Source organism: Pongo pygmaeus, chromosome 14 (assembly GCF_028885625.2).
Source record: "Pongo pygmaeus isolate AG05252 chromosome 14, NHGRI_mPonPyg2-v2.0_pri, whole genome shotgun sequence".
Classification (NCBI taxonomy): domain Eukaryota; kingdom Metazoa; phylum Chordata; class Mammalia; order Primates; family Hominidae; genus Pongo; species Pongo pygmaeus.
This window is the reverse complement of record NC_072387.2, coordinates 55,195,879-55,222,805: the sequence shown is the minus strand read 5'-3', so window position 1 is coordinate 55,222,805 and position 26,927 is coordinate 55,195,879. Positions and strand designations below refer to the sequence as shown.

The following is a 26,927-nucleotide window of genomic DNA, read 5'->3' as shown; positions in this document are numbered from 1 at the left end:
AGGAAAACACCATGGGCCATGTATACAGTGTCTTGACTCAGTAAATGAGGATCTTAAATGCAAAGGCCCTGATACTGCTCCCTGAAGGCCCTGCTCAGGCTAGCAGTTTCGGGTCTGTGTGTATTTTATGTGGGGTGGGGTGGGGTGAGAACGTGGAAATGATGTTACTATTTTCACTTGAATTTCTCAAAGCAGCTGCTGCCTACCAAAGGTAGGCTAGCCATGTGGGGAAAACAAGACTGGCCCAGATCTAGTGGTGTAATCAAGGCAACCATTTCATTCTCTGGGTGTCAGATACCACAGTTGAGGAGAGAATCCCAGATTCTGTGGTTTTCACAACATGGGCCAAGGAATCTTAAGTGTTCTCAAATGCGCCCCAAAAACAAGTAGGGGTCCGGAATCCATGCCTTCACCTGAACCCCAAACCCATCATAGCTAATTTGCTACTCCTGTTACGTTACGCTATAAGTTTTAGTTTGGGAGAAAAAGAGTATCCTGAGGGTGTGTGTGTGTGTGTGTGTGTGTGTGTGTGTGTGTGTGTGTGTGTGTGTGTGTGTGTGTGTGTGTATCGACAGACAGATGGATAGAGTCATTCTTCTGATAGCTATACATGAATATACAGTCATGTACACATAACAACATTTTGGTCAATGATGAACTAAATATACAACAGTGGTCTCCGAAGATTATATAATACCATATTTTTCCTGTCCCTTTCCAATGTTTAACTATGTTTAGATACACAAATACTTACCATTGTGTTACAACCACCTACATTATTCAGTATAGTATCATACTGCTGCATAGCCACAGACCTAGTATAGCCTAGGTCTGTGGTCGGCTATACTACTAAGTGTGTAAATACACTCTATGATGTTTGCACAACGACGAAGTCACCTAATGACACGTTTCTCAGATATATCCCTGTTGTCACATGACACATTACTATATATTCTCCAAATTTTATACACACACAGCCATACATACATATAACATATACATATTATGTGCACATATACATATATATATACGATTGCTACAATCTGTTTCAACAATGACACCCTATGATGTGTGTGTATGACCAGGGTCAACCTTTTTGATGGGTAAGTCAATCACAAAGTGGTTTGTACAAATCCAAAGTTTTAATGGCTGTTAAATAATAAAAGGAAGGATATTTGCACTATATACATTCTGTCCACTGACAATACTGTCAGCTGGCCATGCATTTTATTGCACATATAAACAGTGTACAAGGATCTTGAAGACGTCTTAGCCATACAAGGACTGCATTTAAAAGAAAAAAAAGCAATTTTACAGAAGACTGAAGCCATTTACATTACACAGCCAACTTCAAGAAAATAATAAAAATTAATATCAAAAGAAATACTTTAATTTTGAAAAAAAAATCTCTCAAAACAATGATTACAAAGCTTCATGCTACCATATATACACGTAAGAAAATATTTCAGGACCCCGCATTCTGAATGCCCGTGAAGGTGCAGCAGGCTAAACTCCTACTTATATAGTCAACCTTTGAATGTTGCTTAAATTGTATACACTCTTTGTCCAAAATGTTTCTTTACATAATTATGCTATTTGACAAAACAGGTATTTGTGCAGTACAGAAAAATATTAAAATACATTTTAAGTTAGGTTAAAGTGCACAGTACATCTGATAGGAAATAACTGCTAGCTGCCAATCCAAATTTCCGTTTTCAGAAACCTCCCCCCATCTTCCCAAGAGTGGAGGGCAGCCATTGCCTTGGTTGATGTTGGTCTGTGCTGACTGCACACTGAATCCTCCTCCTGGTGGTGTCATTTCTTTTGCATCCCCCTCTACATTTGTCTTACAAACTGTGGCTGCTGCTGCTCTAAAAACTTCTAATGGCTTTTCAAGGAGGTGAAAGTGCAGTCAGCATTCACAAGACTTAGAAAGATTAATTACTGGGACATCTGTGATTGCAGCGTGAGTGCACATGCATGGAACTGCCTGCAGAAGGCTGCCGTGTTCCGTGAAGCCCTCTGAATCTCTGAGAGCAGCATGGGTTCCATTCCTTGGCTGGTTCTTCTCTAGCCCTATTTTGTTGCACTTGCTCCCTCCTCAGCCACTCAGCCTCACAAACTCCACTTACTGCACCCTCCCCTTAGCCTGCCTTGGTGGTGCTGCCCACAGGCTCACAATGACTCACTTCTGAGGTTTCACACCAGAGACTGTGAATCTTGCAGGATTTTACAGACTACTTGGAAAACCACCAACCACCAAATTAAAATAAAATGAGCACATCTCAGAATCATTTCCTCTTTTAAAACTGGCAGTTGTAAGAAGTGCTGGTTTCCTGATTCAGGTCCTATGTGCCTTAAGTAATTTCTGATACTCAGTCGAAGCTTCCCTTCAAACCCTTTTTGGTTCAACAATCAACTTTTTATCATCTCCACTTTCCTATACCATTTCTTCATTATCTACCTTTGGTGCTAAGCTCTCTTTAATGTAACCCAAGTTACAGTGCAAAAGTATACTTCGAGACACACGATGCTAACACTTATTATTTCTTTGTGTTAAAACGTGAATGTTTTGTGCATAGCAAAAGAAGTATGAATCCAAAAAATAATTGTTCACATTTTAGCTTCAAGTTTAATATGTCTTTTTTTTTCCATCACAGCTATTTACAAATAACTTTGGGGTGCTCTCTTGATTTTATTCAGTTCATTATATTGGGGGACAGAGGGCTGCTGGAATGTAGGAAACTGGATGGAATGCAGAAATATAAATAAGACTAACGTTCCACAAACCAAAGTGTCAATATTGCCTCCCCAGAAAAGTTGTGTCCCAAAAGCACCTGTTTTTTGCTTTTTTTTTTTTTTTTGGAATCATATATACCAGAAACATGATTACTGAGACCTAAACTACCGCACACCAAAGAGGATAGAAAATAACTCAATATTTATAATATTAAAATAAAGTGTTTAACCACAAAAAAGCAGTAATAAAATAGTTTCCTAATTTACAATTTGCATCCAAAGGATGAATAACAAATCACTAATAAATAATATTTATATAAATATTTTGTATGTCGAAAATAGTTTTTCAAAAGGCAATGGTCTCAAGAAACTTCTTGAAAAATTTGGTGGTGAAAAACCTGATTGTGCCCCCCTCCCCCCTACTAAATACATAATGAGTTTGGTTTTAATAAAACGAATGCGTCTTGCTGCAAAACGGTTGTGCTTGGCATTTTGGTAATGGCAGTCGGTGAGTGTGGAAAGGATGAAGGAGGGTAGAAAAGGCATTGATGTGCTGCTCAGTTTTTTTTTTTCTCCAGCTCCCTCTCTGGTTTCAAGATAAATACCTGTCAAGTCTTAAAGTCGGAGGTCAGCTCTGAAAGGTAAAAAATCCTCCCTTAGACTGAAAATTGTTTCAATGTAACTGGAGTCAGTGAAGTGACAGGCAGTGGGTGGGAGAGAGAGTTGAACAGGTGCCTGGAGCAGAGTTCAGGATCCTGGATGAGAGCAGAGTCTGAGCCCCCAATGGAGAAGGGGTAGTTTCATGTGAATAGAGCCTTCGTTATGGTGATGTCTAGTAATGCTTGAATGGTAATGCCCACTTTGACCAGGCCTTTTTCTTCAAGGATGTGGTGGGGGAGACATAGCTTTTCCTAAAAGGAAAAAGAATAAAATATCAATTTTTAGATGATCGTACTCTCATTGTAAAATCCTGCTACATCATTGATGACATCAAAGTTAGGTTGAACACTCTAGTATGCCTGTTTGATCACCTACACCAAGCTCCTTCCTTTGCTTTCAACTTACTGCAAAGACCTTTTCTATGTTTGCAGAGAAAATAATGATTTTTCACACATGCAGATTGTTTCAAAAAGGCTCCTAATCACCACGAAGTCTGCAGATCTAAATATTTAAGAAAGTTTTACACTAAATAACTGAGCTACAGAGTCAATCAGAGAGCACTCACCAAGAATATAATAGCTTCTATTCTTATAAAGCAAAACTGCAAATAGCCCCGACACATTTTAAAGGCACTCAAATATTCATTTGTACCGACCACACATTGTTATACTGACCATAGAACTTCATTTAGTTCATTTTACTTCCTGTGACCTCTGGAATGCAGGCAAGTGGGTGGACTGGCAGCCTTTCTTCGTGGTTTATGAACAGTCTTTATAAATTGGTAATTATAACTACAGCCCTCAACAGCCTCCCTTTCAAGACTCTTTCATAAAACTGTCAAAGACACAAATGTCCTGCTACTCTCTCATGTTGCATTTTTGCTCTTGGGAAATGTCCAGGACATACTATTTAAGAAAAACAATAAGCGTGAGTCACTTCTTGTGTGTAGAACCTTTCATGCTCCACAAACCAGTTTACAGAATAACACAATGAAATAATTTTCCACCTTTGTTATTTCACCCTGGTCTGATATCATTCAAGGGAACCTTCTTCCAGGGTGTGTCTCCTTGGCTGGGAAAAGACACCACAGCAAATATTCTCTTATCTACTTAATGACAGTGTGTTTTCCACAGCCCAATGTTTACTTTTTCTTTTGACAGGTAAAAAAAAATTGTATTTATTTATGGTGTCCAACATGATATTTTGATAAAAGTATACATTGTGGAATGGCTAAGTCAAGCTAATTATCATATCCATTATCTCAGATACTTATTTTTTGGTAAGAACATTTAAAATAGAGTCTTTTATCAATTTTCAAGTATAAAATACATTATGATGAACTATAGTCACCATTTTGTATCCTTTGACCAGTATCTTCCTATCCCCACCTCCCCACCCAACCCCTGGTAACCACCATTCTACTCTCTGCTTTTGTGAATTCAACTTTTTTAGATTCCACGTATTAGTGAGGTCATGCAGTATTTGTCCTTCAGTGCCTGGCTTATTTTACTTAGCATAATGTCCTCTAGGTTCATCCATGTTGTTGCAAATGACAGGATTTCCTTCTTTTTAAGGCTGAGTAGCGCTGTTTTGAAGGAGAGTTTAAGTGGGATCTGCATCCAGCCCTAGGTGATGGAGTCGCTGTTCAGCAGGAAGCCAATTGGTGTGCTCTGCAAGGAAGGGCTTCCTTTCACGTGACACTTGCTTGAGGAACCAGATCTTCTTGCTGCCTCAATGCAGAACTCTCCAAAAATTTCCAGAGACACAGGCGCTCTGTGCTTAAAAGATTTTTAAAGGACATGCCATGACATCTCCAATAACTTGTTCCACTGTCTCAAATGTCAGTGGGTCTTACTCTCTCACCATCTTACTGTATCTACTTCTCACCCTTCCCTACCTTGTGGCAAATTCAGAGAACCTCAGACTTTAACCTAGGCCTTAAGAGATGGCCCCATGTCAACAGAAGACAGTTGATTCTTTAAAGAACAATTTTAACCGTGATTTCATGTCACTGCTGTGTATCAAACTAGGATTATCTTGTTAATGGCGTATCAGGTGAACATGCAAGTTCATGCTGCCTGACAATTTATTAGCCAAGTATCAACCTGAGAAAGGATGGGGGAGTTCTGTCTGAGTTGTGAGCTGTGAGCCAGGCTGTTAACAACGGTGCCTCCTTTTGTGGCATGGTGAGGGATATCTGTGGCCTGATGACAGTGTCCAGCCTCCCCTGGCACCATCTGCCACAGGCTTGTGAAATCACTTGAATCTGGCATTTCATTGTTAAGGCAGGTTCCACAAGGGCAAAGATGTCTTCCTCATTCTATTGGCTCTGACAGCACCCAAGTCGACATCTGGCTTTGCAGGAAATTGTAAATGGCTGTTAAGTATAGTTAAGCTCCTGGTGCCAGATATTACTTGGGGAAAACAAGTCTTTACTTCATACCATATGTTAAAATCAATTTGAAATGAAATAAAGAGTTGAACATTAAAAAAAAAATCTACAACACCCCTCCCAATAACATAAAGGTGAATATTTAGTACTTTTTTCTGATAAATGGATGGGAAAGGATTTTCTAAGCTAAAAAAGCATTATGAAAAAGTCACAAAGAAGAAGAGCAAAACAAATGATTACCTAAATATTTAAAGTATCCATGTGTTAAAAAAACAAACCCGATTAATAAGAAGATAAGTAACACTTTAAAAAAAAGTATTTGCATCAAATTACAAAAGGAACAATGTGTGTGGTGGCTCATGCCTGTAATCCAAGCACTTTGGGAGGCTGAGGCTGGAAGATCACTTGAGGCCAAGAGTTCGAGACTAACCTGGTCAACATAGTGAGACCCCCATTTCTCCAAAAAAATTAAAGAAAATTAGCTGGACAGTGGTGTGCACCTGTCGTCCCAGCTACTTGGCAGGCTGAGGTGGGAGGATCATTTGAGCCCAAGAATTTGAGGCTGTAGTGAGCTATGATTGTGCCACTGCACTCCAGCCTGGGCAATAGAGTCATACCCCATCTCAAAAAAAAAAAAAAATTACAAAGCATTTTATATGACACATAAGCTCAACAAATCAGTAGGAAAAACACTAACAAATCAATAGAACACTGGGCAAGGAATGTGAACAGAAATTTTTGAATGAGGGATTTGCCTAAGACAATGCAGCAAGACATTTTGCTTTTCAACCTCAGCATTTAGTTATGTGTAGTCTAGAATGTGCCTGAATTCTAGCATGAGTATTTCCATATAGCCTAATCTCTGCGAACAACACAGCTTATATGGAGCAAGGTGTCCTATCCTGTGTCCCGAAAGGAGAGTGGCATGTGTCCTCCAATGAGGGACTGACCCCAGTGCCTGATGGGCAGTGGCTCCAGTGGCCTGCAGGGTTCTAAGCTGAAGGGCATGTGACGGAAAGGCTGGGGACTCCACAGAAACAGGGATGGGAAGGTATCAGGGCCTCAGCCTCCCGCCAACAGGACACTTGGACACTTCACAGACTGAGTTAGGTGAAGGGCACCCTCTTTCCCAGGCCCTTGTTTTTTCAAGCAGCATTTCTCGCCTTCCTGGTCTCCACATTCCAAGCCAGGTGCAAAGTCTGAGATCCTCCCTTCTGCTTGTATGGCTAGTGATGAGGAGTAAACAGAAGACATAAAAAGGTACCCCTCAAATTCTTCCTGCCTCTTTTCAGACCCCCTGAGGAAGCCCAGAGGTGCCCTCAGATTACTTTGCTGAGGTTGGAGGGATGTAAGAAACCTTGCACAGGAAAACAGAAACCTTATACAAGCATGGCCATTCTGGTTATTCTGTCACAGGATTGGAATGAAGAGTCTGGTGGGAATTACACCTTGAGGTGCTGGTTGGAAGGATGGTCAACGGGAGGCTTCCAACCAGGAGGCGTCTCAAGAAGGGGTCAGGGCCATTTGCCATCACACCAGTCAGGACACTGCATCTCCCACAGAGCGGGGGATCCTTGAAGTGTGCACAGAAGCTGGACTTAGGAAGGAATTGTGGTAGGTTTACAGCTGGATGAGGAATGACTCAGAAGAGAAGGGCCCTCTAAGGATCAGGCAGGTAAGTGGCCCTTCCAGCAGGCCCCTTGTTCATAACAGACTTACAGCAGAGACAGCTGTACCTTTATATTGACTTGAAATGAATTTAAGTTGCACTGTTATAGGATCCCAGAGATTTTTGTTGAGAACGTGACAGTAGACTCTTAGTTTGCCCATGGGCTTTTTTTGTTGTGTTTCTTTTTAAAGTACTGAGCAGAGTCATGAAGTAGTCTCCTGCACAAAAATAATGCTTCTGACTGCCTTTGAAGAACTCATGCTTCAAGTTACTTCTCCAATGGTAGAATCTATTAGGTTCACCCATATCCCCTCATCCACCCTTCTGAGCCACAGCAAACGACGTTGGAAAAGACGGCAAGCCATAGAAACTAAATGCTAGCTTTGAAAAACTTCTGGGCTACCTCCTACATGCCTGGCACCAACACTACAGCTTTGTATTGGTGATTTCTTTATGATAACCCTGCAAGACAAACATTAATATCTCCATTTCACAGATGAGAAAACTAAGATAGAAAGAGAGTTCAAGTAACTTTGTGACATTAAACAGCTGGTAAGTCCTGGAACCAGGGTTTGAACCACATGTGTCTTAGAGCCAGGGCTCTTTCCACAATACTATGCCTCCTCCCATAAATCCCTTACTTAATGGTTAAATATGTTAGGTCTGCGGTCATGATATAGGAAGAGGTCCCATGGCCCCTGGAGTTTTTTGATGGCAAGTCCCATCAATTTCAATGTCAGGTGGGACCAGCGAACCCTCAACTCAGTGTCAGGGTTAGCTCTGCCACTCAGCTCATCTTATCCTGGCAGAAAACACCTGCTGGGAACAGGATGAGCCGTCACTGCCTGACTCTCCTCCTTCTACAGTTTCTTATGCTCCCAAAGAGACCCACACTTACTTCTAAGCCAGCCACTAGCCTAAAATGGCATCATCCCACCAGCATATTTCATTTTGTTCAGGCTGCTTCTTATATATAAAGTCCTGGCACTACATTGTTTGAGCTTTAAAACTATCTGTGCATTATTTTAATGTACAAGAGCTTTAAGTTCCTGCATCAGTTTCTTCAATGTGAAATGGAGACCATTCAACATCTTACAGAGATTTCTTGTTGCTCCTCCCTGGATTATTTACTTTGCAACCATGCTACCTTCTAGTCCATCCTCTCCCTAGAACACTTCATTCTCTACACACACATATGCCTCAACCCTAGTCCCTCTCCCCTCCCCACTCCACCTGGCTATTCCTGCACGTTTACTAAGTCTCAGTGGAAACACCACCATCCCAGGGTGTGTTCACGGTCCCCTATTCCCCATCAGGGTCAGGTCTCTTTTCCAGAATCCTGTACCCGTTCCACCACAGGTCCTTATCACTTGAATTCCTCTTTACTTGTCTAAGGACCTACTAGATCAAGGGTGGCAAACTATGGCCTGCAGGCTAATCCAGCCCACAGCCAGTTTTTGTAAATAAAGTTTTATTGGCACCCGGCCACACCTATGTTCGATGTATCATCTATGGCTGCATTTATGGTACACAAGCAGAACTGGGTAATCCCAACAGAATCTGCATGGCCCGAGAAGCCTAAAATGTTTCCTTTAGGCCCTTTATGAAACAAGCTTGCAGACTCCTGCTATAGACTGTAAGCTTTTTGAGGACCAGGCCATGTGTCCCAGTGACTTTTTTTTATCCCCAGGGCCTTGCAGAGATTGCTCATTCAATATTTATGGAATGAAGGAATGAACACAAAGATGAACAAAGTCGCAGTGAAAAGCCAGGAAACTAGACTCTGACCATCTTAAAGAAGAAAAAAAGGGCACATTCTATATACCAAATTGATTGTTTATTGAGAACTAATTTTGAAATATGAAGCCTAATTTTTAAAAATCAAGTCTCCTGAAATAAAATCATATTAAAGTATTTTTCACCTAATCCAAAACAACTTTCAGTTTCTTAAAATTTTAAAATATCATCCCTACTTTTTCCCCACAGGCAAAGGCAAAACACCCTTTGTCCTTATGACTCAATCAGGCATCTACATGAGTTTGAGAGATAACCCAGCTCACTATGCACTAGTTTTAATTTCTTACAAACAAATAGCAGCAGGATATCAAGTGCCTTTATTTATCTACTCTCATTGATGAAATTTATACTCAATTATCATACATTGTAGTTCTGCGGGGCCCCTTTCCACCAGCCCCATTTCATAAGTGTCTCTCCCTACAAATAACAAACCAGAAATCCATAAATAGGAAAGATGATTAGAAATTAGGTGTCACAAATTTTGGAAATCCTGACACTGAGTGGAGAGTTGCCACCAGTTGGAGAAACTGGAGAAAGAGAATACAAATGGCTATTTAAAAAAAAAATGTAAATAGATACTTGGCTCCTTTTATCTGACATTGGAAGGGAGTACTGAAAAAAACGGTCTTTCTTGTGAGAAGGAGATGTGGTCAGCACAATAAACCACTCAGTGACATCCCTACTTCTCAGACTCTAAGGAGGTCAGCCAGGTATCCCCAGTCAAGCTGTAAAGGCAGGCAAGGGCAGGCATCCACAGGCATCCAGTTAGCATAAGGGCTGGTGCATGGGTACCTTGGAGAAAAACCACAGAGAAGCTTAATATTCTGATTAGAAATTAATGGCTTGGCAATGGACAGAACAGTTCATTCAAATTTTTGCCTAAAGGACTAAATTAATTGTGTTCTGCTAGTTACCATACTACTAATGAAAAAACATCATCCAATAAATCCCAAGAAGTGCAGCGCATTAGAGTACAGACAAATTAATGACACAAAAAATCAAAATGCGTCCAAAGAATACTTTGGATGCCAGAATTAAAATCTAAACGTCTTTTAATTTGTCTTTAACATGTTTTAATTGAACTATATCAACACTGAAAATTAAATCTACTCTTACATGAGTGTCCTACTCAGTTTTTATTGATATTATTTTCTTTTAAGGTCGCAACCCAGTAAGTTTTCTCTTTTTTTCCCATTTTCTCCCCAGAAAGAAGGGAAAAACCACCACAGTGGTGACCATTAAAGAGAAGCCTCAATGCACTGCAGAGCTGGATGGGAATGCTGAGAGCTCATGAATACATGTATCAATGGGCTGATAAAAACTTGGAATAACCACCCAAAATGTGTTTATTAAGCAATTTATGGCTCAGGGTGCTCATTAGACATTGTACAAAGGGATTTTATTGTGTTACAGATTGAAGAGTACAAGATAGCACCAAAAGTAATTCAGTACATCTGTGTGTTATTCATATACAACTGAGGTTAATTAGATAACTTCCACATACCCTGCATTTCACCAATCAACACAAAGTCAGGAGGAAAAAAAACTCACATAACTCAAGATACTGTCATGTAAAGAATGCTTCCTGTTAGCAAATCTGATCTGACTTAGTAGCAAGGAATCTTTATAAATATATTCTTCTAACTATGTGGGTCTTCCATATTTTCAAGTCCCCTGGATTCATGAAAATGTTCAGAAAAATAAGATTTTCTTCTTAGTAGCCATCTATGAGAGCTGTTTGCATCTTAATAAACTAGAAATTTATCTTGAGGAAGCTAAGTCCATCATCTCCCCAAGCTAAGAAACAGGATTTGGCAAACAGCATGTAAAATAAGGAGGCTGCCTTGACCTTGGAACAAGGTCCTCTCATATTATACAAAGACACCCCTGAATCCAGGGACATTCTGGCTAAGATAAAATTCTTTTTTTTCCTTTTAAATGCAAACTGATCACATTGCTCCAAATGCAGATATAGTTACTATATAATCCTTTGAGCTGACTTAAAAATAAAGCAGTTTGCTAGTTAATATCAGTGAAAATCAAAGGCTAAATGAACATTTCAAATAATTAGAGAAACTACATTCTTCTAAAATGAGAGTAATCTTCTTCTTGACTCCTGCCATCATAACCCAAGCACCAGGACCAAGAATGTTCCATGGCTCATGGCTTTATTTGAAAATGAATAGAGTCGAATCCGTCACATTCTGGACCGGCAGTTACTATGTGATGTGGCAAAAAAGCAATGATCCGTTCCATTGTTCAAAAATAGAAATCTCTCTGGAAAACGCTTTTCTAAGAGCCTCAAGAGAAGACCTAACAAGGAATTAACCAGTAAAAAACTGGTGTTTAGGTGACTCCTCCACGTGAGGCTCTAACAGCAATGACACTTCCTTCCCTGGAGCGCCCTTCTGCATAGGACAGAGGGGCTTGCCAGGGTGGAAGCTGGCGGCCACACTGCCCAGTGCCCTCCGCGGCTCCCTCTTTAGGAAATTTGGGAGGAATCCAATCGAATGGCCATCAAGGCAGTGTGTGTACGTGTACACGTCCAGATAGTATTTCCAACTTGGTCAATAGTGGTATTATTAAAGCTTTGTATAGATCAAGTTGGGCCAAAATGTTAGTTTTCTGTCCCCCCTGCAAGGTGGCCCCTATACAGCTCAATTGCCCAGTCCTGAATCAGAATTCTAGTTCAATACTGACCCAAAGGAAAGACTTCCATATGTTAAATCCCTGTCCTCGACACTCTTGTCCTGGAATCCTCCTCCCCTCTGCCCAGGGCAGCAGCTCACCGGGAGGGAGAGGAGGAACTGCATGGCACTGCTGCTGGCACTATGTAGATGAGGAAGCATGCGGTGTGAATACACTTTGCAGTCATCGTCGTTTTTCAGTAAGTGAGAGGAATTATACTAAACTGTATTCTACAAAGTTTGTGCTTCTGGAAAATCTGATTTGGTAACATTCAGCTTCAAAACTCGAGAGATTACTGAAGACATGACAGGGATGGAAGTTTGCAAGGCAAAGGCTCAAAGGGAGGAAGGACCCTGCAAAGGTTGAGGGTGACAGAGCACAGCGTTTGGATGCACGTGCAGACGTTATGCGGACAGAGCATTCCAGTGGTAAGTGATATAGACCAGCACTATAAAGAGAATATGGACAAGACAGAAGCCTATAAGGTCCCTGGAGCGGAGGGCAGAAGTTGGTGGTGGGGCTTTCTCCCCGAGTGCCAGCAGAGTGTCAACAGTCTTTCGAATGTGACGAAAATCCAACTGCAGGATGTCACACGGAGAGCAGAGGTCAGCCTATTCCGAGGGCAGCCATTAGAACAGAAAGAGACAGTGCATACAATTAAAAATACACGGAGGAACAGCTAGAAAGAAGCACACATTTTTGGTTACTAGCAAATGGCAGGAGTAACCCCTTATTTCAAGCAGGTAAGACCCTTTCATCATCAAAGATTTTTTAATCCATCATAATAGTAGAATAGAATACCTATTTTGTGCCAATGGGTCAAAGAAATCCTTCACTCACAATCTCGCCACGGAGGAACGGCATGTTCTGCAATTTACACATCATTCTGCCATTCACACAGTTCTAATATTCAAGGTATCATGTGCTCATCAGTGGCATAAAAATAAGAGATTTTCACTTGGGACATTTCAACTTAACCTTACTAAATGAAAAACTATAAAGTTTAAAATGGAATCCCTACCCCTACTCTCCATTCTTAGTGCATTTTTTACCCTGGTCTATGTAGACTTGGATATAAAGTAATTCTCTCTGAAAGTTAACACACACATTTAATTTTTTTTTTTCATTTTATGCTTGATAAACTCTGGGGAATGCTAGTTCTAAGTATGTCCCTACACGTGTCAGAAAGTACATTACATTTCATATTTTTGCAACAACACATTAACCAAAAGTCTAGGGGAGGCTTCTTGGATGGATGTGTAGTGAGAGTAGAGAATAAAAGCATACCCCCACATGGAGTTACTATGTACACTGCTTCACTACTAAACAGGTATATTGGGGCACGGGGAGTAGACCTCTGTGTTTTATCTACTCAACAGTCACCATGTAAGGAAGCAGAACACCTATTTCCCAGCTAACTGCAAACTAAGAGGCTCAGTTTTCTGCGTTGACTTTCAGCAGCCTACTGCTGTCAGAAAGCAAACAATTGTCTCATACGCTGAATTCCTGAACCGGAAATGACCACAGTTTAAAATTAACAGGAATTATAACTGATATATTAGCAAGAAATAAAAGCTGTGGTTTTGTTTCCAAATTAAACAAAGATTGAAAATACGTGTGATCTATTTCATAAATGCAGTTTTATTTACAAATTAGGTGAGGCATTTGAGATATATGTTATGTATATTTTACATACTTTGCTACAATTTTGTCCTTTATTTTGGCCTCACTGCTAAGCAGCTACACATCATGGAGCAACCGAAAGATGTTTCCAAGTTAGAAGTTTTGCCTCACTTGTGTCCTCTGAAGTTAGCTCGATATCCTCAGTTAAGTAGGAATACTACAAAATTAGGTTAGTTGAATAAGATTAAAAACATTCTAATTTTATTTTATTAATGAAGTTAGAGATACTCTTAACAAAATATTTTTAAGATGAATAAATCATGTTATATGTATTCAGATGTTGCATCTTTTCTCAGTGGATCTGGAGAAATCAAGCTACCACTGTTAGAGTTCTCCCAAGAATTAAAACAGCTACACATAAATTGGATTTCACTGGGAGACTGATGCGGCTCATGGATTAATAGATGAGGAAACATCTAAGAAAAGTTTTCTATTGCAATAAGAATTTTCTATTGCAATGTTGTGCTTGACCAGGGAAATCCGAGCAAAGCAGTCATAAGACAGAAGGCTGATATGCAAACTGAAATGTGATTTTCACAAAACTAGTATTTTCATGTTAAAAGCAGATGATTCTATCTTCAGCAAGTATTTCAATACATTTCGCAGAACCCTAAGGAACATGTCTGGTCTGCTCTCTGGCAGCACCATCAGAGAACTAGAGTCAGATCAACTTGGCAGTTTTCAGTAGTACACTCCTCATGGGGGCAGGCAACACAGACCATTCTTCTCATCCAGGAAACAATTTCACGATGCCACAGACTCTGGGCTTAATTAAAGTGAATGAGACCTAGAGTCACAGCCTATAGTGGTTAATTTAAATTAAATCACAATCTCTAAAGAAAGAGGAATGGATCTAAGACTGTCTGGCAGGCAAAAATCTGAAGCACCATGATGATTGTGTGGAGTGTGAGCTGCTCTCTGATTCAACCCTATGTCACATAGCCAACAGTCGTTTCAGCCCTTGAAATGGGGTCATGAAGCAAACCAGGGCTAAAATTCCTAATTTCTGACCTGGGAGGTTCTGCCCTTTGTGCTTTCCAAAATTTAGCCTTACTGAGAGGGACATAGAGATTATACTTTATTTCTTTATGAAAATTAACATTGGAAAATGCTAAAAAGGAAGGAAATTTAAAGAGGCAAAATTTCACCGTGTACTTACAGAGCATTTGTAATCACTGCAAGGCATTTGTAAAACACAGTTAATTCACTAAGAGTCCCCAGAGGCAAGTGCGGATGCTAATGTCCATTATAGTGAAAAAAAATCACAATCACCAGAGGTTAAGAAATTTACTTAGGTTGCACACAACCAGAGTGTGTGTCCGAGATTACTACTGGACCAGGTTCTCCAAATACTATGGATACAAAGAGAAAAGTAGACAGATCCGGCAGTTCAGGGTGTACTACAGTCTAAATTCTAAGAGCTAAACATATCTAGGCAGAAGTTTTATTTAAAACTTTGGAATATATTTACTTTACTTAAATATAATCTTAACATAAAAAGTCAATATGCTTACAAAGTATTTTTTAATCTAAAATATAATAATATAAGAATGTTCATGGTCATTCTGCAATATTTAAAGCCATAATTCAGCGATGAGGTATAATTTGGCAGGGAGAGGAGAGAGGTGGGGAAGGATTTCCAGTCTTCTCCAAATATATGACAACTAATTGCCAATTTTATGGACTCAGAGAAAGCTAGGAATAGCTTAGAAATTAATTGCATCCTTTATAGCTAGAAAAGAGCTAGATTGGCTGTTTTCAATAAATTATGAATTTTAAAATTGATGTTAATAAAACAATGAAACTTTCACCCTTAGAATTAACCAATATAAATGGAAAATTAAAATAAATCTTGTAATAAGAATCTCATCCTTCCACAAAGTGTTAGTTATGATTTAAATTAACACTAAAGTCATCGACTTGGGGAAGAAAAAGAGGTATAAGGCTCAGAGAAGATAAGGGACCCATTTCTCTTATTCTTAAGATTAAAACAAAAAAATAGTAGCTTCAATTTATAGATTGTCTTTCAAAAACAAAAACTTCAATCAGTGGTATGTGTAATTTCCTAAACCCTCACAAGGGGTGTAAAGTGGGAACACTATTATGACTTCCATATATAAAACCTTTAACACAAAAAATGCAAATATGAAAGTTACAAGAGAGAAGGAAAACTCAGCCATAATTCCACTTACATTGACACAATCATCACTAGCATCTGAATGTACTTTAGGGTTTTATTTGGAACTCCCTTTGGCTGATGCAGAAGCTCAAGGATGCCAAGTGACCTGCCCTTGTGCATGTGGAATGAAAACTTTCTGCTTCCTCCAGCACTCTGAGCTGATAGGCAGGAAGGAGCCCTAAGCTGTCAAAGAGTCTACCACTTTCAGCTGAGTTGCTGCCTTTAATCTTCTTCTCTATCTTTTCTCTGGAAACAGTAAGGAAGATGAAGGGCTGAACATTTAGACAACAGAGTACATTTCTATTCTAACTCCCCTCATCTAAAGAAGGCAAGTCTGTTAAACTAAGGACCTCATGCCTTACAGAAGCTTGAGATCAAAGTTACCTATTTAAAATTAAATAGAAAAGTTTCCCTGGTGAACCAAATAAATATCTATTTCCTAATTTTTTGATGCTTCATAAATTAGATTTCTCTCAACCTGAGAGAATACTAATAAGAGCCCTAAAATATCCCTAAATTTGGATCCATTTGAAAACCTCCAATAGTCAAGCATGAACTGTACCAACCAGGAACACGTAGCCAATCTGCTACATAGAGGTTAGAGGTCAGGAATCTCCAAGAGCCCTCAGAAAAGTCAAAGGAAGCCCCAATGTGTCCATTAAAAGCCTCATGGGGTGAACGCCTAATGGGAGTCAGATTCTTAGGTGATGCAGAAAATATATCCCAAAGAATTTGGAAGCCCACTAAGGCCTGTCTTCAAGACCAAGTTGATGCTTGCACTAGAGGTCGAAGACAGCTACAAAGTCTGACCACTAAGCATCAACAGCACAAAGGGATGTGGGATGGTACCTAATGATGCTTATAATTCTGAATGTAGCCAATGTGAAAATGCTGCATTTATGAATCAGCCACAACAGAACTACTGTCTTCTACCCTACTGTAAAAAGTGGGCTTAAAATACCACCAAGGGTCAGGCACAGTTGCTCATGTCCATAATCCCAACATTTTCGGAGGCAAAGGCGGGAGGGTGTCTTGAGCCTAGGAGTTCGAGACCAGCTTGAGTAACATAGTGAGACCCCGTCTTAAAAAATCAGAATAAATTTTTTTAAATGTCATGGAGGGATAGTCTCACCCACTAACCTTTACTATTTATTCAGTGAATTTAGGTAGTATACTGCCACAACCCGCATAGACATGTTTCCTGGATATTAGAGAAACCACAGGGTGGTTCCAGCTGTGGAAGCAAAGAGAAGTGTGTCATGAACTGTGACCCACCCTGGAGCAAATGCCTAGGACTGTGTTTATGGGGACTTCGAAAGAAAATCATTTGTTATTATTTCCATCCCATTTTCTTACTTTACATGTAATAATTTAACTAAATCTGCTCAGCTACCGTATTCCATCTATATGAACGTGAAAAAATTATACAAACTGCTGACCCTGACTTTGGTTTATAGTTTCAAACTATGATTCTATTACATAGCACAACAAATTTTAGGCTTAAGAACACAGCTGTGACTTTTCAATATCTACAGGATGATTTATCATTGTCCGTTAGATATTTAGCTTATAAAATGCAGAACTCAAGATCTCTGTGGCTTCTGTGTGTGTAGATAAGTTATAGGTGGAGAAGTAGAAAAAGCTTGCAAATTAGAGGGAAGTAACTATACTGACTACTAGGAAATCAGTGAATATTTTATTACTCAAATATTAAGCTTGATGCAGTAAGAAAAAGTAATGATATAGGTGATATAGGTCCTCTTTTTTTAGGTCTTTAAAAATGTCTTTTAAAATGTCTAATTGTAGATGGAGAATTTCTGCAAGAAGTCTTGTGATATAATTACCTTTTCAGTGTAAATCATCAATTGTACTGTGCCACATATACACTCAGACATCAACCCTCCTAGGCAGTGAAGGAAGTATAAATATCTAAGGTGGGGTGGGGAAGTCATCTGGTCCCTCAATTTAGTGTCATATTCCTAAGGTAAAAACATTTCATGTACTCTATGAGATGAAAGCATGTTGTTTTGTGTATACAGGAAAATGCCAATTGCCTTGCAATAGGAATTTCTGATTTGTCACTAAATATTCTTTACTTACTTTAACATTATTATTAAAGAAGTACAACTGTTAACACACTTTTTGTCTAGTAGCAGTAAATTTAAATTCTAGTCACCAGTAAAATGCTATTGGATTATTCATCAGGATATATATGTGTACACACACACACACACACACACACACACACACACACAGCAAACTTGAAAATCACCTTGGCCGGGCACAGTGGCCCATGCCTATAATCCTAGCACTTTGGGAAGCTGAGGCAGGCGGATCACCTGAGGTCAGGAGTTTACAACCAGCCTGGCCAACATGGTAAAACCCCGTGTCTACTAAAAATACAAAAATTAGCTGGGCGTGGTAGCGCACACCTGTAATCCCAGCTACCTGGGAGGCTGAGGCAAGAGAATCGCTTGAACCTGGGAAGTGGAGGTTGCAGTGAGCTGAGATCGTGCCACTGTACTCCAGTCTAGCCAGGCAACAGAGTGAGACTCCATCTCAAAAAAAAAAGAAAAAGAAAAAGAAAAAAAAGAAAATCACCTCCAGCCTTAAAAATAATTCCAAAAATATGCTAAGTGATACTAAACATAGTTAAATGGGACACTGCCAGAAAAAGATCATTCACTGCCTGTATTTGAACCTTCTTGGGCATTATAAATTGTACATTAGTGCCAGGGGCATCTTGAGAAATTATGATAAATTTTGCTCTGGATTTTTATGGTAATTTAATTTCCTTTTCTCCACTTTAAAAGGAAATCTTAATTACCAATCTTTACTCACAATAATTGGTTAAGGGCATTTCCATTTTATTTTATATCACTGTAAGCCAAAAAAACATTGATGAGTTTTAAAAACCACAGGGAGTTAGGTCATAACCTAATGACCTAAAGCACTGATGAAGTGCTTTCTAGCACAGACACGAATAATTTGTCATCTGAAGCTTGCCATGAGAGTTTTGATTCACACATGGGAAATCTTACTAGCCCATGACAGAATCAAATCATTAGAAAAGGCATGTAAGTGCGTTCACACATATATTCAAAGCCAAGAAATGTATATGCAATATTAAAATGTACACACACAATAGACAGATTATAACATTGCTGAAAGCAGAATAGATCACAAAGACAGTCCATTATATAAAATTTACACTCTTTAAAAAATAAATTTGTAAGCTTCCTTGTATTGATATAGCTCTGACTTAAAGATGTTTTAAATAATGCTCTCCTTTTCCTCAAATAAGATGAGAAGTCTAGCGCTATCCCCCACCTCTGAATCCCACCAAGCTGAAAAAAGAGGGGAAGAAAGGAAAAAAAAGGAAGGAAGGATGGAGAGAGAAAAGGGAAAAAAGTCTTTGTCAATCTCAGTAACTAATTCCTATCACTGAGTAGAATTATATTGAAATATAATTCTTTATATACTCCAAACAGTATCTCATGTATTTTTAAAATTACCTTATCCCTGGGGCATTAAGGAAGAAGAAATCATAAGAAATAAACTTCTATCAATTTCTGTTTATCACAGTGAGGATAAACTTCTCAATTTATATGGCTACTCCATATTCTGAGTGGATTGCCTCATGTCCGCCTAAGATATCAGTTTATGTTACTAAAAGCAAAGTCTTTAAAAGCCCCCAGCCATCTACCTGAGGCTGAGGCTGGGTCTGAGGTTGGAGAGAGAAAAAATAGCAAACTATATGTAATTGAATGGCCTATTGGGTTCAAAGCAAACTGAAGGCAAAAGTGAAATGCAAATAGTTAACAAACTGTAAAGCAACACACAAGTACTGCTATTATTAATGATAATGATTAGTGATAACAATAACTACAGTATTTCCAATGTTGATTTTTTAATCCACATATGGAAAATACAGCTACAGAGAATGATAATCAACAATCAGTAGGTCTTTGCTTAAGAGCCTGGGATAAGAAAACCATCAGCTCCAAAATTCTACTCTATGAAGCCTGAGAGAAGATTCACTTACAGCCTCAGCAATTTCTGCTCTTAGAGAATCAAGCGGATTAAAATTTTTTTTTCAAGTCTGAAATTTCACACTTACTTCAAAATCTTAAATTATTTCCCTTTTTCCTCAGAACTGAACATATTGCATAGTCATTTTAATTTCACTGCAATAGAGCAATTTAGATTAAAAGTTTATATAATTTATTCAATATTATTTCTCAAAAAAAGTTGAGACAAAAAAGCATGTACAAAGCTTTGCATCGATTCAATGGTTCAAACTCATATATTAAATAAAATTTTTACTAGAACACAGTTATATGAAGTAAGTTTGATGTTACCTCTGGTACTCCTAATTTTCGGCATGCTTCCAAAAAGTTTTCCACATTTCTTCTGCATTTGGCCATGCTAAGTTTGGGCTATAAATGCAAATATACAGAAATAATGCATTATCAAAAGAGAAACCATTTTAATAACATCTTAAATTTTAAACTCTCTAAATGGCACAAGCAATACATGTTTATTGGAGAAAAAGAAAATAAACCATAAGCAAATAGAAGAAAACAAAATATCACCCAGAAACATCCATCTCAGATTAAAAACTGTTAATATTTTAGATTCTATTCTTCCAGACATTGTGTTCATATATGCATACATAGATACACATATATGCTTATGTATATATAGATGTATGTATATCATGTATATACACTGATGTATATATATGTAAAATTTTCTGCATACATATATATGTGTATGTTTATATTGTTTATATATATGCACATACACACGTATATATAGTTTTTATGGGATCATACTGTTGTGTAACCTGTTTTAGTTCGCCTAAAGTACACCATAAACATCACCTTCCCCATCAACAAATATATTTCTATATAAAGGGTCTAAATTCACCAGGCCAATTAACCTCCTTCCCACCAAAGCCATGGATATAGAGGCAATATCACGGTAAACAGCACTGAAAATGGTGGATGTTCAGGACTTAACCAAAAGCTTCTCACAATTGAATTAACCTTGGTTAAAGATGGCCTCTGAGGTGTGGGATGGGTAACAGGCACATTTCACATATATACTATACTTTTTTACATGGTACGTTTTGAACACTTTGCTAAATTGTAATATTCCTCCGCTATTTTCCTTAGGAAAGAAGGCAAGAGGCATGACTGATTCCAACAGTGTAGGTGGAGAAGCCACGGTGATAAAGACTGGCCTTATCCTGCTAATATGAGAATGATGGGATTCATTCCATCTTATAGAGGCACAAAGCAACTATAATCAAAATCTAATTTGTACATCATTTATTAAATACAAAAAGAAAAGCCCTGCCAAAAACAGAAAGTCTGTTGCCCTGTGAAACAATTTAAGTTGAAAGCTAAACAAATATTCTCCATCTTGATTAGGGAGGAAGTCACGTCCCTCATGTGGGCCCTACAAAGATGTCGCCAGCAGCTGCTTGGGTGGTTTTGCCCAAACCCTGGCATGTCTCAGGACAAGGCCACTGCATGAAGCCTTGTGCAGACAGAAGGAGACCTGAGGAACATGACATGAAGATAACAGAATGGTCATGGACCTGGCAGATAAGGTACCAAGAGGCATTTCATCATGCCAAGACCCTAGCGTTTGTCTCTGATCATTTGGGCCCGTTATCTTCCTTCATTTACTCATGATTTAGGTGAGTCTTTTCTGAAACTCCAAAGATGCCCTCAGGTGAGTCTTTTCTGAAACTCCAAAGATGCCCAACATCATTCCAAATACTTAGGTCAGCCCCAAAGAAGTCAATGGAGAGTGTGTTTCAAGCTACAGAAAGATAATTCTCCCTCTTTGGGAGTGAGGGAGGGCGTCTTCGAAGATTGCTGCCTAACTTCAGGTAGAAAAGTACTTGTGACAAACGTAATGGTTAAAGCTTCAACCTCACCACTGCTCCAATAATAAAAAGTTACACCAATTATACCAATTGGAATGCCATGTTTTGTTTATCAAATTGTCAGAGACTGAAAAACTTCATTTTTCTAAGGAACAGTCTTTAAGCATATTGAAAATGATAGTGATTTTGTTTACTACTATATTCCCTCGGTTTGGCATAAAAAATGGACAGTATTAGTTTCATGAATGAAGAATTAGAATGCTTTTGCTGGTGATAATACTGGTAGAAAAGATGCTCTCATTCACTGCTGCTGGCAGATACAATTGCATTTATTGCTTTACTATGGGTCAGATACTAAACTTAGTGCTAAAGATACAACTGCGGAGCCAAAGACAAAATCCCCAGGCTCACTTACCTCTAGAGCAGCTGGAAATATTAGCAAGCTAAAGGAAAGTACAGTATAATACAGGATAGTTCTTAGTTGTGATGGGGTAGGTGTGACGGAAAATGAACAAAGGAAGAAACCCTGTCCTAAGGGGTTGAGAATGGTTTGTTTTCTGAATGCTGAAATAGAGAAGGAAAGGGAGCTAATGATGCTGAAGAACAAAGGAGATTTGGGGGGCAGGTGGGGCACGGCTTTCTAGGCAGAGGGAGCCGCCTGTGCTGAGCCTGGGGCAAAGAGCAATGGCACAGAAGAAAGAAGGAAAGCAGTTTCTACGGCTACAATGTGGCTGGGCCTGGTCCAAAAGGGCATCAAGATGCTTGGTGAAGAATTTTTGATAATTGGACATTTAGAAGTGGATATTTAGAAACAAACTGCATTTCTAAAAAGGAAAACTACAATATAATAAAACAGGCTAAAATGTTATAGTTAGTAAATTAGGCATTTATGAAGAATTTTAGGCTGGGCATGGTGGCTTACACCTGTAATCCTAGCACTTTAGGAGGCTGAGGCGGGCAGATCACTTGAGGTCAGGAGTTTGAGACCAGCCTGGCCAACATGGTGAAACCCCGTCTCTACTAAAAATACAAAAATTAGCCCGGCGTGGTGGCAGGCACCTGTAATCCCAGCTACTCAGGAGGCTGAGTCACGCTTGAACCCTGGGGGCAGAGGTTGCAGTGAGCCAAGATTGTGCCACTGCACCCCTGCCTGGGCGACAGAGGAGACTCCATCTCCAAAAAAAAAAAAAGAGAATTTTAATGACATGGGGAAATATTTAGGTTTCAATAATACATTTAAAAAATTACTAGTCTATATGAGAAGCTCACAATTAAAAAACAACTTAATTTTACCAAAAAAAAAAAAAGCTTATAGTAAAGAAGACATAATGGTAAAAGCAACAGTGATTGGTTTTGCGTAGGAGAATAAAGAATGATTTATTTTCTTTTGCTTTCCTTTATTTTCTTTTTTTCACCAGTCACTCATTGTTTCCTATTGTTTAATTTTAAAATTTGTATTTAAAAAAAGCAAAAAGGTAACAACCAAAAGATTTCTAAAACAATGCAGCATTTTTCCTGAAGATAAAGGTAAATGGGTACACAATTCATAATGTCCTCTTACGTCTTGTAAAATGATCATTGTACATTGAAATTGAAGGCTGAGGTGTCTGTTGTGTCTCTCTCATAACTTGGGAAAAATTATTGAGAATCTGGCACAAGGCTCAGACGACTTTATGGCAGTTTAGACCTCATTTGTAAAAGATACTGGAGTGTTTCATGTTGGATCATGGAACAGAATTTACTGTCCCACATTAAGGCTGCTAGAGGTAGATTTGAAAAAGAAGACAAATTGGTCTTTTTGTCCCCACTATGTTTCTGAGGCTAAAAAAGTGGTTGAACCTTTGAAAGAAAAAAATATGTTCAACATGATAGATAAGAAACTAAGATGAAATAAGGTCATTGGCTAATTTTTCCTGCTGTCAAGAGAAAAGAAAATAGGACAAATCATGCCACTGTGAGGCTCTCCTGGGGATGGGATAGGGCAGAGGAGCTTCACGTGAGCTTCAGTCCAACACACTGGGCTCTGAGATTTTATGAACACTGCACTTTCATGGGGCTCCAAATTTCGAAAACTTGCCATATAAACACTAATGATAATAATGGCTTACATATATGTGTAAATTACATCAAGTATCTTATTTCATACTTGCAAGAACATTTCCATTATAGAGAAGAGCAAATCAAGTTCAAGAGAGGATTGCCCAAAGTTGTATAGCTTCTAGAATTTTAATCCAAACCTAACATTCTTAACCCCTAAATTCTTCTGCCTCTCCTAACAAACAGCAAAAAGGGTGAGCAGAGATTCTTCTTTCTCTATTTGTATAAATCCTGTGTAGGCTTCAAGGACAAGTTTATCTGCGATTCCTCCACTTTCATCTGAACAACCATAAAACTGATTCTCTGGCTCTCTTCTAGTTCACAACATGGCTGTGATATCTAGGAAGAGAGCCCTGAGTGCAGGCTCTATCTCCTCTACAGCAGAGATGCGGATTTGGGGGGCATTAAGGAGTCTCATTCATGTTCCCCTCCCCACTATGTCCCCAGCATCACCAATGAGTCCTTGAGTGCAGTGACTGATCAAGAAATTGTTGAAGTCATGACTGCTAACCAACCCCTCGACAGGTTATTCACAGTATTTTTCATAGAACTCACATCTTTTCAGGGCTATCCTAAAATCCTGCATGATGAATAGAGGAAAAAGATTCAATTTAGAAGAGAAGTTACCAACCAAAAGAAGCTTTCTGAAAGACTTGTCACTGTTTAAATAACCCCTTGGGAAAAAGAAATTTGTATGTTCCTATAGTCTTAAAGTTAGCACCTTGATCAGTCAATCAGTAATTTCTTTTTCTTTTTCTCTTGAGACAGGGTCTCACTCTGTCTCCAGGCTGAAGTGCAGTGACACAATCATGGCTCACTACAGCCTTGAACTCCTGGGCTCAAGCAATCCTCCCACCTCAGCCTCCCGAGTTGCTGGGACCACAGGTGCGTGCCACCACGCCGAGCTAATTTTTGTATTTTTCTTATTTTTGTATTGTGTAGTTTTCTATTTTTGCCAGAGGCAGAACCCCGTCTCTACAAAAAATACAACTCCTGAGTGCAAGTGATCCACCCACCTTGGCCTCCTAAAGTGCTGGGTTTACAGGCTTGAGCTACTGTGCCCACCCAGTAAGTTATTTAAAGTGATTTGCTTGATATTGAAATAAAATTATGTTTCTGTCATTTATATATTTATTTTAAAATAGTCTGTCATTTTACCATGAAAATGTTGCTTCATTCAGAGCCATTCTTTCATTTCTTTTCTGCCTTATAATGGTTTGGAGCCCAACGGAAAAGATTTGAGCAAGGCCCTATTGATACCATTGGCATCCTAAACCAACAACAGTGCCCCCTAAATGTCTGTTTTATGTCAGTTAGTTTCCCTTTGGTGTTACTTACAACCGCTGGTGATGGGACATGGATGCTTGCAACCGACCGTGGGCGGATGTGGTTGACCAGATGGCAGAGGACGACACCATCCATGAGGGCTGCCCCCAGGTCTTCGTGTAGACTGACCTTCAATCTCATCTCAATGCTCTGTTGGGGAAATCAGAAGGAAGCCAGTTGCTATGAACACTGAGGTAACTGTGGGTAAAATACATTTATGGGTATTTATGAAGTGAGGCACTAATTTCATTATGGGAAATAAGGATAACAATGCCTAGAAAACACTGACATTATTTAACTCTTTCCAAACAGCATCAAAATCCCTCTTTATAAAAACAAATTTAGGTGAGTGTAAAATGTTTATTTAATAGAATGAATGGAATAATGGAATCACTTTTTGAGTGTGATAAATAAAAACCAAATCTGACTGGTTCAGGCAGTCTGCATGGGGCAGAAGAGGGATTAAGAAATACTTTTCTCTGGCAGGGCGCAGTGGCTCATGCCTGTAATCCCAGCACTTTGGGAGGCTGAGGTGGGTGGATCACCTGAGGTCAGGAGTTCAAGGCCAGCCTGGACAACATGGTGAAACCCTGTCTCTACTAAAAATACAAAAATTAGCCAGGCATGGTGGCGGGTGCCTATAATCCCAACTACTTGGGAGGCTGAGGCAGGAGAATCACTTGAACCCAGGAGGCGGAGGTTGCAGTGAGCTGTGATCGTGCCACTGCAGTCCAGCCTGGGCGACAGAAAAAAAAAAAAAAAAAAAAGGAAATGCTTTTCTCTTAGGCCAGGCGTGGTGGCTCACGCCTGTAACCCCAACACTTTGAGAGGCCAATGTGGGCAGATGCCTAAGCTCAGGAGTTTGAGACCAGCCTGGACAGCATGGCGAAACCCTGTCTCTACCAAAAATACAAAAAATTAGCTGGGCATGATGACATGTACCTGTGGTCCCAACTACTTGGGGGACTGAGGTGGGAGGATGTCTTGAGCCCAGGAGATGGAGGTTGCAGTGGGCTGAGATCATGCCATTGCACTCCAACATGGTTGACAGAGTGAGACCCCGTCTCGAAAAAAAAAAAGAAACAAAGAAATGCTTTTCTGTTAGACTATTTTTAGTTGAGAAATCAATTTTTGTCCTTCTTTTAAAAAATTAAACTTTTGATTTTTGAGATAATTCTAGATTCATATGCAATTGTAAGAGCTAATACAGAGAGATTCCATGTACCCTTTGCCCAATTTCCTTCAATGGTAACAGCTTTCAAAACAACCAGGATATTGACATTGACAAAGTCAAGATGCACAACAATCCCACCAGCACAAGGATCCCTCATGTTGCCCTTTTATTGACACGCCCTCCCAGCTACTCGGGAGGCTGAGGCAGGAGAATCGCTTGAACCCAGGAGGCAGAGGTTGCAGTGAGCCGAGACCGCGCCACTGCACTCCAGCCTGGATGATACAGCAAGACTCCGTCTCAAAAAAGAAAAAAAATTATAGACACATCCCCTTCCTTCCCACCCCCAAGTTCCTCTTCTGCCTTGCTCCCATTCTCCTTTCCTTCTAGGCTTCCCATGACACGAATGTTGGATCATTTGTTACACTCCCACAAGTCCCGAGGCTCTGTGTCCACTGATTTTTCAATCTGTTTTCTCTCTGTTGTTCAGATTAGATGATTTCTATTGTTCTCTTACTAGTTTCATTCCAGTTCTTTCCTTTATCATCTCCATTCTGCTGTGGAGCCCATCCACTGGGCTTTTTATTTTGAATAATGTATTTTTCAGCTCTCAATTTCCATTTG

The 26,927-nt window shown here is 39.3% G+C and overlaps 1 protein-coding gene across 7 annotated transcripts in view; it reads right to left on the bottom strand.

Annotated features, from left to right (window-relative positions):
• Nucleotides 1–1,185: 1,185 nt before the first annotated feature.
• Nucleotides 1,186–26,927, bottom strand: part of LRCH1 (leucine rich repeats and calponin homology domain containing 1) — a 200,618-nt gene continuing 174,876 nt past the window's right edge. For 3 of the 7 annotated variants that reach the window (XM_054446067.2, XM_054446068.2, XM_063650847.1), the window contains 3 exons: nt 25,145–25,282; nt 20,169–20,246; nt 1,186–3,650 (listed from right to left, as the gene is read on the bottom strand). In XM_054446067.2, the coding sequence (XP_054302042.2) occupies nt 3,540–3,650; nt 20,169–20,246; nt 25,145–25,282 (327 nt within the window). In that variant the 3' untranslated portion in view covers nt 1,186–3,539. The other 4 variants (XM_054446066.2, XM_063650846.1, XM_054446064.2 and 1 more) reach the window with 3 other exon arrangements.